The sequence below is a fragment of the Lissotriton helveticus genome, chromosome 6, assembly GCF_964261635.1.
Source record: "Lissotriton helveticus chromosome 6, aLisHel1.1, whole genome shotgun sequence".
Lineage (NCBI taxonomy): Eukaryota > Metazoa > Chordata > Amphibia > Caudata > Salamandridae > Lissotriton > Lissotriton helveticus.
In genome coordinates this window covers 885,346,239-885,364,343 of record NC_136067.1, presented here as the reverse complement: position 1 = coordinate 885,364,343, position 18,105 = coordinate 885,346,239, and the positions used below count along the sequence as shown (strand labels likewise).

The 18,105-nt window shown below is 43.3% G+C and overlaps 1 protein-coding gene across 1 annotated transcript in view; it reads right to left on the bottom strand.

Annotated features, from left to right (window-relative positions):
- LOC144763159 (G-protein coupled receptor family C group 6 member A-like) overlaps positions 1-18,105 on the bottom strand; it is a 204,102-nt gene that overhangs the window by 59,341 nt on the left and 126,656 nt on the right. The window contains exons 3-4 of the mRNA XM_078648487.1: positions 14,488-15,216; positions 11,906-12,115 (exon numbers count right to left, since the gene is read on the bottom strand). Of these exons, the coding sequence (XP_078504613.1) occupies positions 11,906-12,115; positions 14,488-15,216 (939 nt within the window). The remainder of the gene's footprint in view (positions 1-11,905; positions 12,116-14,487; positions 15,217-18,105) is intronic.

Sequence of the window (18,105 nt, the reverse complement as noted above, 5' to 3'; positions counted from 1 at the left end):
TGGGAAGAAGATCAACAGAAGATTTTGAAAACATAATACATGAGATATGCTCTGCCAAGGTTTTGACCCCTTTTGATACTAGTCTCACAGTTGTTCTTACTGAAGATGTGAGTGCTGTAGGCATGAGAACTGTATTATCTCAGGCTCACAAGAGGGGGAGATGACCGTAGCTTTTGGGCCTCGTTCTTTAAATGACTCTGAAAGGAATTACTGAGGTATAGAGATGGAGGTGTTGGTTGCTGTATGGGTGGACAAGTATTTTAGGATGTATTTCTGGGGTTCCCATTAATTTGCACACAGACCATAAGCCATTGTTAAAAATTATTTCCTACGGTGGAGCTGGGAAAGGATCTGCAACTTAAGCTCGCTTAGTGGCTTGCATACAGGACAGCCAATAAAGAATTTATTATATACCAGATTGAAGGAATGCCCAGGCTGACGTTTTGCCTAGGATGCCACTACCATGGAAATGTGTACAATTTTGCAGAATGACATCAAGGAGCAATTGAGAAGCATGAGTGGTTTAAGAGTATGGAGGAAGACAAAGTTCTACAAGTAAGTGTTGCTATTGATCTCTAAAGGGTGTAGGTGAGAAATTCCTATGCCAGTGCCTGTGAGATTGTTTGCAAAATTGTGAGATGAGTTGTCTGTGTATGATGAGAAGGGTATATCGAGAGCTGACAGATAAGTTCCCCCAGAGGGCTTGAGATTCAAGTTGTTCAAAATGTTGCATGAAGTCAATTTGGGGCAAACGTTGTCTAGGCAAAAGCTGATAGAACATTTCTGGTGGCCTGGTATGGATGAATATATACCTGAATAGGTAGGGTGATGTAAGGAATGTAAAGAGAGTGAGAAAAGACTAAAGGTAGGGATGCAGTCAGTTATGGGGTCGCGTGTGTATCCAGGTGTACCATGCATATGGTATGTGCGGACTTCATTGGGCCCATGGGAGGGATTGCAACTGAGGTGAAATTTGCACAAGTCTTGGTGGATATACATTCCAAATGGCTGGTTGTGAAATTTATGTGGGAGATCACTACCAGGAACACTAGTAAAGTGTTGGACAAAGCTGTTAAAGGGGAAGGATATCCCGTGCAACTGATTACTGATAACTGGACTCAATTAACATTCGATGAAATTAAGCGATTTGGCGATTTTTGTAAACTAATGCACTGACATACGCCATTGTACAATCCCAAGTGAATGGTGTTGTTGAAGAGGCAAATCGTATGGTAAAGTGAGTGGTGCAGATGGTGGTCGGAAAGAAAGGGAACCTTATCGTCATAGTGAGCTATCTGGTTTAGGCGTATATAGTGCTATTGAACGCGGTGTGACTAAGAAAGTACATTTTTCATGTGATGGGAGTTGGACAGCCAATGCCAAAATATCACTAGCATGGGTGAAAGTCCTGCATAATATTTGATCAAAGGGCGGCCTAGTGAAGCTGAGATCCATTCAGCTTCCTGTCAAAGGTAGATAATCAACAGGGAATGGATCACTTGTAGCAGTGTTCCAACCAAGGTCACATGTGTTAACCGACTAAAAAAACCTCATTTACATAAAGGTATGGTGGAGCGGTATATCTTGATTATCCACTTCTTACATAACGTGAAAGCATCATCATTGGGTCTCTTTTTAACAATATGCTTTCCTCCACCTGGAGGATGACCATCTGGTGATTACAGTAGGGATCAGTGATAAGGTGATGTGAGGTGAGGTGAATTAAAATTTCCCTCAACTTCTTTCCAAAAAGACTTTATTTGGTTGGAGATGAGGCAAGGTTAAAAGCAGTGCGGTGCTCTTATAACAACTTGTTGTCCATGTGAAATGTCGACATTTTTCAGCCCTTTTCAAGCCCAGGCGGGTCAGGGGGCTTCCTTCAGGACCTGTTAGGAAGTGAGTTAGCTAATTTAGCTCCTAATACGGGTAAGAAAAGGAACTTTCCCTTCTTCTTAAAAGTTACTGGTGAATTGTACCTAAACCTTGCATTTTCCTGTGGGGGCTTCCTCGGGAGACCAGTGGGCTCGAAGACCTGTATTTGGCAGTTGCTTGACTTGTGCTCGCCCTGTTAGCGGCACCGATATTAAGATTCCAATGAAAGGGAAGATAGTGGTGTCTTCAGCAACACTAGTGAAGATGGTGGAAAAATGGAGCAAGAGATCACTGAGGATATAGAGATTCCACAGTCTACCTGGGTACTTACATGATTTTGTAATGTAGTATAAATTAATTTATTACAGATTTTTTTGTTTTCTCTGTTTCAAAAAATCTTGGTACTTTGTAAAGAGAAGAAGATGTGTTGTATCTTTAAACAATATAGGTGGAATGTTTGGTATGAAAGGATTCTGTTGTGATCAGGTTCTATGACTCTGCAGTATTCCTTTGAGAGTCACTTACTACTGGCTAGAGAGGGAGCACCAACCATAGTCATCTCTCTTACTAAATCTTAATACTAAAACCTTCTGCGAGTCTACTGCTGGTATATCACCAAACGCTGTTAGGCCCAGTGGAAAGTATCCCCAGGGCGACTCATTTAAATACAGGGGAGACATGCCGCCCGGTCCCCCTCCCCAAGCCTTGTTAGGCACTGGGGACCCAATCTCCTAGGATCATTTCTAAACATTAAGGGGAGGGAGTGCGTGCCCACCCCTTACTGAGCCTTAAAAAGGCGCTGGGGACCCCATTCCCCAGGGCTGTCTATTTGTTTTATGGGAGGGAGCTGCACTGCCCCCGCTTCCTCCCCTGATTTGCTACCGGCCTCAGGGAACCAATCCCCCGGGACCTGCATTTTTTAAAGGTGGGTGCCCTGGTGCCCAACCAGGACATCCACCATATTCTTGTTGGGAGGTGCGAGAGGAACACCAATGCCTGGGAGGCTCCATCCAGCTCCCCACAAGCAGCAGGGACCAGCATTGCTCCCGCCCGCAGAGAGCAGCTACTAATTTTTCTACCCCCATGTGTGAACAATCTTTTAATCTGTTTCCCTGCCCACATCAGTGCTTTGTGTTTGCTCCTGCTTGGCTGGAGTTCTAGAAATGCTTCCGCCAAGTGAGAGCAAATACAGGATTCCCTGCTTGCGCTGATGGTGGGCTCCCTGGTACATAGCTTGTGAGCTGGCCCCATGGAATGGGTTACCCGGGGACATTCATGGCACCCTTTACATTTTGTTCAATTTTGGCGCTGGGGTTAGGATTCCTGGGGTCTTTAGAGGTTTGGAAAGGGGGGGTCATGCGGCCCCCCTCTGTACATTTTGGCCTCCTCCCCACACAAAATGTATTTTGCCACCTGGGGTGGGCTCCTTGGGACCTTGGGGGCTCAGGGACGGGAGCCATGCACCCACCCTCCCTATATAAACAAAGTTTGGCCCTGGGGTTGGCTCCATGAGGTCGCTGCCCCCCTCAACTTTATGAATACTGCCCCAGAGGTTGGCTCCCTGGGGCATTAACACAGTAAATCTGGCTACTAAGTCCCCAAGTCCCTATTTTTCTCATGTTGCTGGCAGCTAATCAGGAGTCTCTCTCTTGTGGGAGTCTGACTCCCTCAGGAGTGACATGGCCAAAGGGAAATAAAGATCCCTGGGCCAAACAGAATGCTCCATTTTTAAATTGGCACTCCTGCAAGAGTCGCTTGAGACTTGTGAACCTAACCGTCCAGATATACAACTCATTTTGAACCTTAATACCTCAAAAACTACTGAACAGATTTATACCAAATCACAAAACACACAATCTGCGGACCAAGTTCTAGCTTCCTGCCAAATTACGTGTAAATATGTTCAGCAGTTTTTGTGGCAGCCCATTCTTAAAGAAGTCTATGAAAAAAGCATAGGGATTTTGTATATTGACACCCCCTTTTTCCTCAGCCCCCGCTTCATGGATCACGCTGAAACTTTCCATGTGCAAACTTGTCAAAAGTAGCACCGTGTTGGAAAGTTTAATGGAGATTAGTCAAACAGTGCCAAAGTTACTAGCTACACAAAAAACACTTTACCTATGAAACAGCTGTCCTATCTATAACTACCTAGTGGTGCCCGCCACTAGGTAATATATATACAGTGAAAAAAACAAATGTTAAAGTGATGTTATAGTTCATTGACAATGTCTGTTAAAACATGCCGTTTTAAACATGCAAAGCCACTGCAATTAAATTATCAAATTATAGTTATCTCAAGTAAGTATTAATTGTGCCCTAAGGTAACTATAACTTGCACCCCTGGCATGCACAGTTTATTCATCAATAATTTCATTGCAACTGTTGCAGTGATATATTATCAATGATGTCATAGAAGATGTGATGAATGATGCAATATGTAGAGTAATTAGCAGTGCATGATGAGGGCATGACTTTAATCTAATTTTCCTCTGTCAACAAGTTGTGTGTTGCAGATATTTACTGAAGGAAAACTATTGTTATAGTCATGTTATGATTAGCTTTGTTATTTAAAAAAAAACTATGAATTTTACAGAAAGAAACAGTTTTACAGCCCCTTAAGGTAACAAATTAAAGTTGGAAAATCCCCGAAACTCACAAATTATGGAGAGAACCACTATTAATAACTCGCACAACAGACAAACGAGAATTAACTTGCACATCAAATGCAAAGGTAATTGAAAAATTGTTTTTCAGTGAATTTCTGAGTTTTCTGCAACCTATTTTTAGATGTTATAGCCAGAGTTAACCATAACTTCAATTTGGCATGTGTATTTCACAATTTTCTTTAATCTTACACTACATCTAATGTTTTCCATCTCACTGCAGCTTGCCAACTCCTACTGCTCACAACATGCCCTGCACCCAACCTGCTGTAGGGAGCCATCACTTCTGGAGTGATCAACACTAGCAACACAGGTCTGACACCCAACCCAAAGTGGATTGTCAACCCCCGCTGCGCATGGCATTACCTGTGTGCAGCGGAAATTGCCACAAGGGCCTTGCCTGTGGCAAGAGCCTTTACCCAGCCCATTGTGAGTGGCTGGATAGTTTTGACAAGGTTTTTTCTGCTTAAAATATTTAGGGTTTCCAGCCCCTATTGTATGGTTTGTGAACCCACAGCATGCTTCTTGGCCATGGATTGTTGAACCTAGGGCAAGCTTTATGAGCCTTACCTGATCCTCTCGGCGGTCTGCAGACCTGGTTTTGAATTTGAGTGGAACCGAAGAATAGACCAGCATAGACCTGTGAAGCTTTTGAGTGGTTTGGTGTCCCTACTCATGAAGCATACCCTGGGTCCCTAACCAGGAGTCCCAGATCACTGGTTTGGAACTGGGAGTGGCAGACCTATTTTTGGGTCTACAAACATTGTGGCAAATTTGATATTTGTTTTAAATGTGTTCAATGAAAGGGACTCTTTGGGGTCTCCTCCTATGGGCATGAGAATCAGGGTGTACACACTCCCTCCCCTTACCTGCCCTTGCATGTTTTTAGCCAGGGCACAGGGAGGAAGTACCCATATTCTGTACTGGTGGCTGATTTTTGTCGAAACACTGACCAGCCATCCAGGAAGCTCAAGGTCTAGTCTTCTTCTGATAATTAGTGATCTTATGCAAAATGAAAATATAGCTACCTAAAGTCTAGTGGCACAAATAAGCACATCTACCTATTAATGGTGGTGCTGCAATGGGTCCTGGACTGTTTGCTCTCCAGATAAACATATTTCAGAAAATACATAACGAAATGCAAATTAAATAATGTATACCCTATTCTGAACAAGAAGATGTCTGACGCTTGAAAGGGGTGTCTTAGTTAGTGACATATGCATAGCAAATTTTTAGGCAATTAGGGAGTAAGAATACAATTCAACTCTCTCACAAAGGCAAGCAATTAGGGGGTACATGCATCAAGCCTTTTTCCGTTCACAATTTGGCCCGTTTACAAATGGAAAAAGGCCTTTTCAATGCATGTAGGTTTTGTCATTCTCCATTTAGGTAATCACCATTTTTTGCTATCACCTAAAATGCGAATGGATTTAGGGAATCGCAATTTGCATTTCCCTAATGCTGAAGCATGTAGCCTTTCCTAAATGCGAACTGTGCCTTTAGGAAACACTAATACCATCAACTTCAAGTTGATGGTAATATGTGCAAAGCCAGACCTCCCCTGTACACATCAAAGTGTGCACTTTGATTCAGAGAGAGGTCAAAAGAAAGGGGCCTGGGGACATGAAGGTGATGGGGCTGAAAAGAGAATCATGAAACTGGGGCCCTGGGCTAGCCTTTTAATGAACATATCACTGTGGCTGAAATCCTGGTGTAAACTCTAGTCACGCCCCTAGCCTTTGTTGTGAGGCTATATGTTTTGGAGTCGCTCCTGCTGTGACAGACTGCTTCCAAGAGAAAGAGAGGGCAGAGGAATGGTACTTCAAAAGAAGCAGACACCCAATGTAAGCTTCAAATGCTCAAACTCCAAACCATTTTTGGTGTCTGAAAATGGACCATAAGTAGGGTGATTTGCGACCCCAAAATTGTCACTTCCCAAGCAGCCATGGAGTCCATGTTAGGAGGGGAAGCTCTGCAGGACTTCTACCTGTGAGTAGGACTGTGGGCCAAGGTCTGCTAGTCTCCCGGCTGGGTGAAGGGACATCGCCCAGGCAATCCAATTCCACGTGCCCTGGCTCCTGGAGTATTATTGCCTGCCTGCTTGCCAAGACCACTGTGGCCTGTAAGGAAGAGGAGAGCATTGGAGAGATTGACATCCAGTGAGGAATTCTGTTGAGTGGACTCCCTATGCGAGGTGTTAGGAAATGGCTCCTGCACCTGTTGTGTCATTGCCTGTGTGCAGGACAACATTGGTGACTCTTGTATGCCAGGGGACGCCTGATGTGAAGTGAGCCATGGTGAACACTGTGCAAGTCAAGCTGTCATATGAGAGAACAAAAGACTTACCTACAACAAAGAGCTTTGAGGGACCTCTTGTTTCTCCAGGAGCATGACTGCATGTGAGGAGATCAGGGAGCGGTGATTGCAGCATGCTTGGGCTGTGTGCAGTGAACTTATCTAGATCAGTCACAGCCACTCTGACACCTGCAGTGGAGGCGCACTCAGGAACTAAGTTTAGAGACAATTTAGAAAGCTGGTATTTTCTTGGCCCAACCATTTCTGCCTTCTGCCTGTATCCTGGACCACATGACTGTGAATGGTTCTGCTGTTGGGGTTTGTGTATTACTTCCAGACCATAAAACAAAGGGGGTTCAGGTGTGAACAGGTTAGGCCATTTTGGCAGGATGACTGTGGAGGGTTTGCTTGCTGCACACAATGGAACCTGAAATCAGACCAGCCCTGCCTTCTGTCAGCCCAGACAGTTTTGAGCCATGACTGGGGAAGGGGAAGAGTTTTCAGGAAACAGTGGTGGGGGCAAGTCAGGGAATTCCCCACACAACCTCCAGAGCCACTGATCAGAACACTCCTGGATCTGTGGAAGTTGTAGAAGAAGAACTGTCCTGATGCCAGAGAACCCTCATGCTGCTTGAAGAACTACTTTGCAGTCTGAGTAGAAAGACTGTCCCTCTTTGCCTTCATACCAGGCTAACCAGCGTAACTACAAGTGTCAGTTGACTGGCCTCCTGGGTGAGTTACAGGGACACAACCAACTTCGGAGGCCTCTCTGTAACTGCCCAGCTGACCTGCTTCAACTGGTCCTGCTTGGAGCTGCAACTGGTCCTGTCTAAGTTCTGCTGGCTTCTGCTGGAGAGATCCCCTGATCCCAAAGACGTGCCTACCCAGGTGCTGGAACATTAGCTAGCATCACAGTGTACTTCTCCGGAAGTAAAAGTTAAAATCCTGAAGTTTGGGCTCCTCATGACCACAAACGGGCCTGTTTGCGCCAAGACTTTGCTTTCTGCGATGACCGCCAAACCGAGACCTATGAGACCTGCTCTTTGCACCACCAACAACCGCCAGAATCGAGAAACCTGCACTTCATGTTACAGTAATGACTGCCTGCGACAACCCCAATGTGAACCTACAGCAATAACTGTCTACAACGCCCGATTGGCTCTTTGTGCTACAGCACTGACTGCCCACAATGTTCAGCTAGCTCTTTGTGGCCTTCCTAAAACAAACAGATTTCTTCACACCGGACTCAGAAGGTAATGTTTCAGTGGGACTATCCTGGTTCCTTTATCTGACCTGCACTCCATTGCTGTCAGCCTGAACTAGTGACTTACCTCGAACTAGTGCACCAGATGACAGTGAGTGGCGCTTTGTGCTTTTCAGCGCTATTTTCACTTAAAACTTTAACATTGAATATATCTGGCTCTACTGATTGGATTCTTGTCATTCTAATAGAATTTTATTTAATATAATCCACTCTAATATTTTTTTATTGGTTTGGGATTTTTCTGCGTAGTGTGTTTACATTTGTCTGCTGCATAAATACTTTATGCATTGCCTCTAAGTTAAGCCTGAGTGCTTTTGTGCCAAGTTACCAGCAGGCTAAGCACAGGTCAATGTTAGGGGCATTTGACGCTCAGTCTGACAAGAAGTGACGCTTTCATCTGCCCGAACCAAAAAAATGAGGAGTACATTTACAAAGCAATGGCACAGCGCTGCAAGCAATTTAGCTGTGCCATGCTGCATCATTTACAAAATGAAGGGATGTGCCGTATTTACAAGAATACGGTGCACTCCTGTGTTTTCCCTTGTGCTGGCATTAAAAAAAGCTGCCATCACCAACATGCGCGATGGTGCAAGGGTGCCTGTGGTTGCAGATATGTTTGTTTATTTGCAGGAAGAGACACCTCACTGCACATAAACAATCTGTAAAGGCGAATTGCTCCTTCTATGCAACACAAATAGAAAGAGCAACAAGGTGGAGAAATATAAGTATTTCTCCTTGTTGCGCCAGTCTAACGCCTACTATACAGTGGGGTTCATTTCTGGCGCTGCCTCAGAATCACACATCTTGGTAAATCTGAGGCAGCGTCACAAAGCAATGGGTGTCCCAGTTGAACACCCACATGAACAACCATTAAATGACCCTTTCACGCAGATACCTGTATGAAAGGGTACGATATTTCAAAGTGGTGCTAAGCTATGAGAAGTAGCTTAACACCACTTTGTAAATATGCGTCCTAAGAAGTGATGCTCTGGTGGAGAATTTCCCTTGGAAATATGCCCCCCCCATTTCTTACAGTTGATGTTTTGTGGATTAAGGTGGAATTCCAGAGCACCGAATGACTCACATGATCAGCCTTAAAATCTTGGAATCCACTGAGTTCCGGTATACAAGTTATTTCCAAATCATCAGCAAATGTCAATGGAGATAATTTTTATTTAGTAGGTTGACATCAGAGTTATGAGGAGTCCTTGAGCTGTTGTGTCAACCAATTAACTGTGGAGAAGTGATAAGCACAGGGAAGACAAGTATTATGGGAAGGAAAATGGCAGAAGGCAGAACAGTACAAGTAGGATTTGAGTAGACACAGTAGGAGTTAGTAAGTACAAATAAATGTAGAAATACTTAGTACTAAGACTAAGTGAAAGTAGGAGTAAGCATTGGAAATAAAGTGAAAATAAGTAAGAGTAATGATAAAATGTGAAAAATGAAAGGTGCTGAAGTTAAAGAGTAAATCAAAATATGAATATGTATTACAATAATAGAGACACAGGGAGGTATAGTGGTATTAGCAGGGATAGAAAAGGATATAGGAAGACGTATGAAAATAGTTGTGGAGAAAGTATGAGCATGGTTAGTGATATGGTTAGCAGTAGATGTAGGAGAAGGGGTAGGAGTAGGAGGAGATGTAGGGTGAGAGTAGGTGAAGATGGTGCACTCCTTTTGAAGTGCATGAATGCTTCATCCTCCGTGCATTGTAGTGGAAATTATTTAGGTCAACGAATACACCAAATAGCCACTATCATGATGGCAAAGAGAAACTGCTCCTTTGTGCTGATACGAAATGTGAATATTTCAATAATGTATGGCTGAAAAGGATTGAGCCAAAGCAACCAATAGGACATTTGAAGTATCTTGATAAAAAAAAATATATTGATAGTACATTTTCTTGTACGTTTTATTTATTTATGTACTTTTATTGGACCATAGGACCTTACAACCACATTAATGTAACAAAGATAAAGGTAAAAGTAAAACATAATCTGCTGCCCTGTGCTTTGCTCGTAATAACAGGTGAGGGTAAAGTGCTTATTAATGCTGATGTTTTTCAAATGCACGAATTCACTCCATGCTAAAATCATACTTGTACTTACAACACACTAAATACATTAATTCATTCATAATTAATTATATTTTGTTTATTTCCCATACATGTTCCCATAGTTTCCAAAGCACCTACTCCTGTGCCATTCAGTTGTGAGTTTAGTTGTGTGAAGAAGTTTGAGAAATGCATCTCAAATGTTTATAAATACCACAAAGGAATGTCTGTACGGTTGATCACCTCGGGGCAGATTTACAAGAACTGATGCATCTCTACATATTAGCAGACGTGCGTCAGTTCAAGTGCGTCACCCAAAAAAACCTTTGCGCCACCATGGATTCATCACATTTACAATGCGACGCACTGTGGCGCAAGGAATGACAGATGCTTGACGTATCTGTTGGCGTACCGGTAACTCATTGGTGGATTTGTGTCGCAAGCCCGAAGCAACTCTAGCAAAGCTCAGGAATGCCTATTCCTAATGTGCTGCCTCACTCCTTACACCTGCTTCAAGTAGGCGTAAGGTTTTAACGCAGTGGCGTCGAAGAAGTGACTCAGTGATATCTTGTAGATTACACTGTGACACTTTTATGAGGCTTTATTGCGTTGGAATGCCCACCCTGCATACATTATACCATACGCAGGTATAATGTGACGCAGGGCTTTACAACGTGACGCATCTCTGTAGATGTGCCACTTGTAAATGTGTCGCAACGTGGTGTATTGTTTATGCTGCCGCTGTGTCACAAAAGTGTCGCACAGGCTTGTAAATCTGCCCCCTAGGTTGCATTGCATGTGCCTGGCTACTCCTTTGTCACTGTGTAAGTGTCGCTACGAACACAGACATTTAACATGTCTTGCTTAACATCCACACACTTGGATAACTCCTGCTGATATTTTATTTATTAATTTCTGTCTTTCTGCTGAATAGTACATTATACATGTGTAATTCATGACTTTTTTAGAATAGTAAGAATTGAAAACAGCTTAGAAAATCAGACACCGAAGGCCTAATTAACAAAGAAAATATTTCATCTGATTCATCCTTGTATGTAGGACTTGCTCACTTCACCAAAGTAGCGCTTAACCGTCACTTCCAACTGCCATTACGGTCACTAGAACACACCACCTTCCAACATTCCATTCACTTTGCAGGCAGACACCACCCATAAATACATTAATGGTACAGTCTAATGCATGGTATGCTGGGTCATCTCATCTCACTGTGTTAAATGTCCTAAACTTTAATTTTTTAATCAACGTGTGAAGCAAGCAAAGTTATGGCCAGGAACATAGACTCCTAGTAAATTCCATACGCATAAGACTATGCTACAAGACAGTCATAAATTATGCCTGATTGGGAAGGAAAGTTTAGTATTCCCAACTGGGTTAGGAACAGGCTAAAATGTAACTTACAAGTTAATACCATGGGCCTGTTGTAGAAATTCTGTTCCTGCATAATTAGATATATAACTTTGAGCTTTCCTACTGCTAAGAACAGCTTAACTTGCATAATTATTTTAATGGTGGACCTATTGTTCAATGACAGTTAAGTACTTGAAGCAGGCAGTGACACAGCTTGAAGATTTGAGAGGAATTAAGAGGACAGAGATGATGTAAAAGAATATTTAACAAAGACCTCCAATAGAAAAACAAAAAGAACTGGAATGAATACATATTTCACACTCATTTTACAGAAAAGCAGAGTCACTGTATCCTTGGACAAGTTTATATTAATGTAAGGTTATTTACCGTGTTGTTTAGTGTATTCCAATCAATATGGGTGTCAGCGACTTCTAAACGCCCTTCCAGCCAATATTTTCCAACAACCACATATTTCAGAGTGTCCTGATAATACTGCCAGTTGACCAAATCATATCCATTGATGGAATCTCCATTTTTTGTGAAGTAAAACGGCTTGCCATTCTGAGAAAAATATACCCTTTTTATCTCTCGGAGCAACTGTGAAAGAAGAAGCAGTTTTGTTTTTAAAGAAATCATTCAATAAATATGGATTACGGAGGATTACAGGTAAGTAAACATATAAATAAATAAAACGAATTTCGTTGCGCGCACTGCATCCCCAAATGCGATGCAGTGCAAGCAACGAAATTAGTTTTATTTATTTATATGTTTACTTACCTGTAATCCTCCGTAATCCATTGTTTACTACCCCCCACCCTGCCCCTCCCCCACGTCACCGCCCGGCAGCTACTCCCACTATCGACCACGGCTGCTCACACCTAAACGGAATGAAGGGGAAATAAAGGCTCACAGCTTATCACTTCACAGGTACTTAAAAGAGGCATGCTTTTGACTTTGAACAGTCCCTGTCCTGAAGAGATATGCATGCACTAGAAGAATGTCAGATGTGTTGATATGAGCCAATATTTACTCAAATAACAATGTAAATACCACTATTTTGTTTTATTTCTTTTATAGAGCTGTAGCGCTGCTCATCCCATTGCAGGGTGTCAGAGCTCATTACATGACTTGTACACATTATACATTGACAATAAATGATAGGTGCTTAAATCAATGTACAGGATGTGATACATAAGACCGTAATGGTTAAACATGTAGGATCCACATGATCTTCATAGCCCACTGTGCCATATTAGAAGGATTTCAATTTATGAACTGCAAGTAACAAAAGGGGGAAACAGTCAGAATTACGTGGAAAGAGCCATAGGTGTTACAACAACTCAAGCGCTACCATGCATGCCTTAAACATGCATTTGCCTTGCCATGGCGATGGCGATGTCTAGCGCTTGCTGTGCAGAAGCAGGAAAGATCGGGAGGACCCGGTGTGTTGAGTCGGGCAGGAGCCGTGTTTTGGGGCTGGAGGGTAGTCTTTAAGGGTTGGGGTAGTTTTCAGGGCTGGGGTCGGTTTTGTTTTCAGGGCTGGGGGCTGGGATGTTTTAAGGTTTGGAGGAGGGTGTTGGTTTTCAAGAGGGAGGGGGAAGTTTTAGGTCTCAGGGCTGGGCCTAGGGGGGCATTTTTATGACTGAGTGCATGGATTGGGATACTTTTTAGGGTTGTGTGTAGGGTAGTTTTTAGGGATTAAGGGAGGGCGGTTCGTTTTTAGGGCTTGGGGGCAGGGACGTTTTTAGGGTTCAGGGTAGGAGGTTGGTTTTCAGAAGGGAAGAGCTAGTTTTAGGTCTCAGGGTGGGGGGCAGGGGTCAGGAGTTAGACTTACCTGATAAGCCTTAACTATGCATATGTCTTTCCCACACATGGTTTAACAATGCATATTTCCCTGTAAAGGCATGTGTGGTAAAAGCATATGCGTGGTTAAGACTTCCGTGGGTAAGACCACGTTGAAGTGGCATGTGTGGTAAATGCATGCGTGGTTCCATCACACAACCAACAAAAGGATCTCTGTGTTAAAAGCAGTAACTCACTTACCCATTTACATAAAATAAAAATAGGTCTTCTGCGTGTGACATAATGTGCTTTGCAGGAGACATATTAACCTTCTATGCTACTTTGATTCAAAACTGGGACTAGACAAACTTTAACCTCCAGCAATCATATTAACCTCCAGAGTTTTCTTACCATTATTATTATTCCCTGAGATACAGTTGGCACACAAAGATCTCTACAGCAGGTGCCTTAAGCTCATAAGATGTTTTAAAATTCAGGCTTTGCAAACAATTAAACTGAACAGATTTGTTGCCACGTTTTTCCCTGTAGTACATTTTTCTGTGGATGGGTTGAGGCCCAGATTTTGTGCCGGGTTGCATCACTTTTTTGGCACAACCCTGATACAAGATCTAATTTGTAAAATACTGTAATACTTTCAAATGTACCCATGATAGACCTGCTAAACATATGTGTAAAGTCTTAAGATCTGATGAAACTTCTTGTGAGATCATGGGTTGTGATACCACTTCCTGTGATGCAACATTCAATTTAATGTGCTGTGATACCACTTAATTACTGCCTAACTTGGTTAGTTCCCCCACTTCTTTTTTTAGGACTTGTGCCCAGGGAAGGAGGCAGTGGGATGGTGTGTACATTTTTGGCAGGGTCTCACTGCAGATTTTTTTTAGTGTAACTCAACATTGTTTGGGTAGTATACAGGCTTGAATTAGCAGTAAATGTGTATTATAAACATCAATGTTTTTTCCAAATGGAGGCCTCCAAATTTGTGGTGCCCGGGGCTCCGAATTTTTTTAAAATAAGACTGTGCCTCACTGTAGAAATATGCCTAAAGGCACACTAAAATGGTCACTGATGTTCAAAATGAAAAAGCAAGCACATTTGTATATAAAGGCGACTCTGTGGAAAGGAGAATACTTAGACAATGCTAAGGAATTAGAGTACACTACCTGCCAAGGAGGAAAATTTAAGTTTCTGTTGCATGTTCCATTGACACACAATACATTTCTTAGTGCTTCCGCTATTGCTTTCACCGCTAAGTGAGCGGCGTAAGAACCACCCAGCTCGATGTTCTTGACTAAGGTGTCATTTGGGAAGTCATATGCTCGATACTCTTCCAGAAACGAATTGACTGTTCCAGGTGCAGGTTGTGGGTTCCGCAGATACTCCCTGAAGCCATCAATGTTGTCTCTCATGAAACAAAAGCCAAGAATTGTGCCAAGTTTTTGCAACTCATCCTCAGAATCAACTAGTTTTGCGGTTGACCATACGTCACTTGCTATCCAGACCCTTTTCACATTTTGCCTTAGCGCCTCCTGCAAAAGAATGCGGACAATATTGCCTTTTATAAAGGTTACCACTACCTTTGCTGAGTATGTTTTGACCTTTCTCACTGTGGTGCGGATGCTGTCGTTGAGAGTTTGTAGACCCACATCAGATGGAACTATAAATTTGAAATCTATACACACTGACTCCATATCCAAATGTTCAGATAAACTGTCCATTGCTGAATGCCCGTATTCATCATTAGTTACAATTATTCCTACCCAGTTCCATCCAAAATGATTTATGAGCCGGGCCAATGCTTTTGTTTGAAATATATCACTTGGAACAGTGCGTAGGAATGAAGGAAATCTTCTTTCATCACTGAGAACTGCAGTAGTTGAGGCATAGCTTATCTAGACAAAAAAAGGAAAAGTAATGCAATCAATTCAATCTTGTGAATAAGAGAAAATGTATTAGTACCAACATAGTGTAAAGAGTTTCCACTGATCTCATAAAATATGTTCACCATCATTGCAATGTCCATTGTCATCGATTTTGGTTAAAGTTATTATTAATCAGTTAAAATTAGAATAAAACATACTGGTTAACTACTGCCACTGTGTAGGAAAGTGCCCCTTTTTGCATGGTTACCCCTCACTTTGCCTGACATTTGATGTACTTTGACGTGATGCGCACTGGGTGCCTGCCAATCAGGTTCCCAGGGCCTGTGTTCTTTCCCAAAACTGTACAATGTACCCATAATTGGTAAATCTCTAGCCACAGGTAAGCCACTTGTACATTGTACCATGGGTACCAAAGGCAATGTGACCAGGGAAGGCCTCTAAGGGATGCAGCACCTATTGCGCCACCCTTAAAGAACCTACACCCTAACACCCACACACTGCCACTGCAAGGTGCGTGTTTTGGTACAGAGAAAAGTGCTGAGTTGACATGGCACACACCCCTATGTACCATGCCAGCCACTCACTGCCTTTGGCCTAGGTAAGTCACCCCGCTAGCAGGGTGCACTAGACCACAGGTGAGGGTACAGTTGCATGAGCACTGTACCCCTACAGTGTCTAAGTCCATTCTTAGAGATTGTAAGCGCAGTAAAACCATCATAGAGTATATGGTCTGGGAGTTGGTCATTAAAACTCCACAGATCCATAATGGCATTACTGAAACCTGGGAAGTTTGGTAGCAAACTTCTCAGCACATTAAATCCACACTGATCCCAGTTTGGGTTTTAATGTATAATGCACTTAAAGGGCATCTTAGAGATGCACCCTGAAAAACGACCAGCTCTGGTGTGGTTCCTGAATGACTACCCGACATTTACCACCACCAGACAGGTTTCTGGACCCCTAGGTAGAGGGCCTCCACTCTCTGGGTCCAGAAACAGAGCCCATCCTGGGCAGATGTGGCATGCCTACTCCCCCAGGGAGGAGCAGGGTCCACAAAGGGGAAGCTTCAAAGGCCTGCTGCCTTTGATAGTTAGCCCTGCCTTTTGCTGCCCCAGCAATTGGCTCGCTGTGGTTCTGCCCCCCACTTTAGTGGGGGAATCGATGGGAAAACCAAGTGAGGAAGAGAGGTGTGCCCACCTTTGCCAACCCCACCCCTCAGGTGGGGGAGGCGAGATGAAGCATACATCTCAGTCCCTTTGGTCTTGAAGATGAGAGGACGCAGCCAATCAGAGAGAGAGGCTCATGCCCCCCTTTCACAGGTGAGTGACATAATAGGCCTTCACCAAAAATACTCTGTCAACCGTGAGCACCGGATTTGCTCAACCAGAGACTTCTAACACAGACCCCAGATCTAGCCGGCTCCACGGTTCTTAACCACTCTGCACCTGACGCTCTCGGCCTGAATTTGAGTGGTCCAACACCACGACTAGGTCTCCTCAATGATCCTGACCTTGGATCTGGTGATCCCCAACCTGCCTCGATCTTCTACCCAATGGTTGCAGCCTCAACCTGAGGGGTCCTCCCAACCATGACCAGAACTGGTAAGAAAACCCAAAGCCTAAAGACACCCGTGCACCCGACACTCCACAGCCTTAAGTGGCCCAACCAACGGAGTCCAGGCACCCCCAACAGTCCAGCTCACCTCTCTTGCCAGTGGTCGCCCTCAGGAAACATCATTGTGCAAGCCTGCAGTATTTCCTCTGAACTGGAGATCTCCATTGGATGTCCCCTTGGCACCCTGCATCTGGCCGCCACTGTGCCACTGGTGGTGCTGCTCCTGTGCTGACTGTTAACACCTGCAGTGCTCATCTGAACCCCAGGAGCTTTGCTCCCATAGCCAAGAGGCCTGCTCATGAGCAGCCCCCAACCAAAGGCTTCCTGGCCCCATTGGCTAGCATTGGGCCTCGGCACTCTGCACCTGGCCGCCCTAGTGCCACTGGTGGTGCACCTCAAACACTTCCTTGAACCTTGGGGAACATTGGATCTAACCTCAAACACTCAACCTTGTAAGTTGTTTACTTACTGGCAAATTGATAGCCTTCTTTTTCTCCATAGGAACCCATGTTGTGGTTTTTCCTCTGAAAATGTTCTCTGTTGACCTGCTTTTTGTATGGAAGAAAAGTAACTTCTTTGAAAAGTAAATTGTCTTACTTCCCTCTGTATTCTACGACCCACAGTGTGATATCTAGGCATATCACCTCGAGTAGTCGATGTAACTGAAAAGTAACGCAAAAGTAAAGCAAACATAATTTCAAAGTGTTCAGAACTTTTTTTAAAGCAAATACAAACCTGTAACAAATCTAATTGTATCTACAATTGCATTTTTGTGAACAGCCTTGCATTTGAAAGTACATTTTACTTACTTGTGCCAAGTTGTGCTTGTTCTAGCTGTTCTAGAAATAAAACACAAGTATACCTTTTTATACTTACCTAATTGGTCTGGATTCTGTCTCTGAGTGTGTGCCATCATTTCTTGCCTGAGTGAACGCAATAAATGCTTAACACATCCTCTAATAAACCTAACTGCTTGACAACACTACTACAAATAGAGCTGTTAGTGATTATCTAATTTAGTCTCTGCTAAACGTCTGGGGATCCACTGCACTCTGTGCACATTATACCTTACTTTGGTATAGTATATACAGAGCCAACCTCCTATATTGGTGGGTCAGAAGTGGGATCTACGACTTTACATTTATTGGACTAACTTAGCCAACACCAGATCACGTGACAAGAATCCAAAAATTTACTTTAGTACAGCTCATTTTTTGAATTGACTATTTTCTAAAAGTCTTGTCAGGGCTTCGGATTAAGTCCCTGTAGTATTTTTTAGAAACT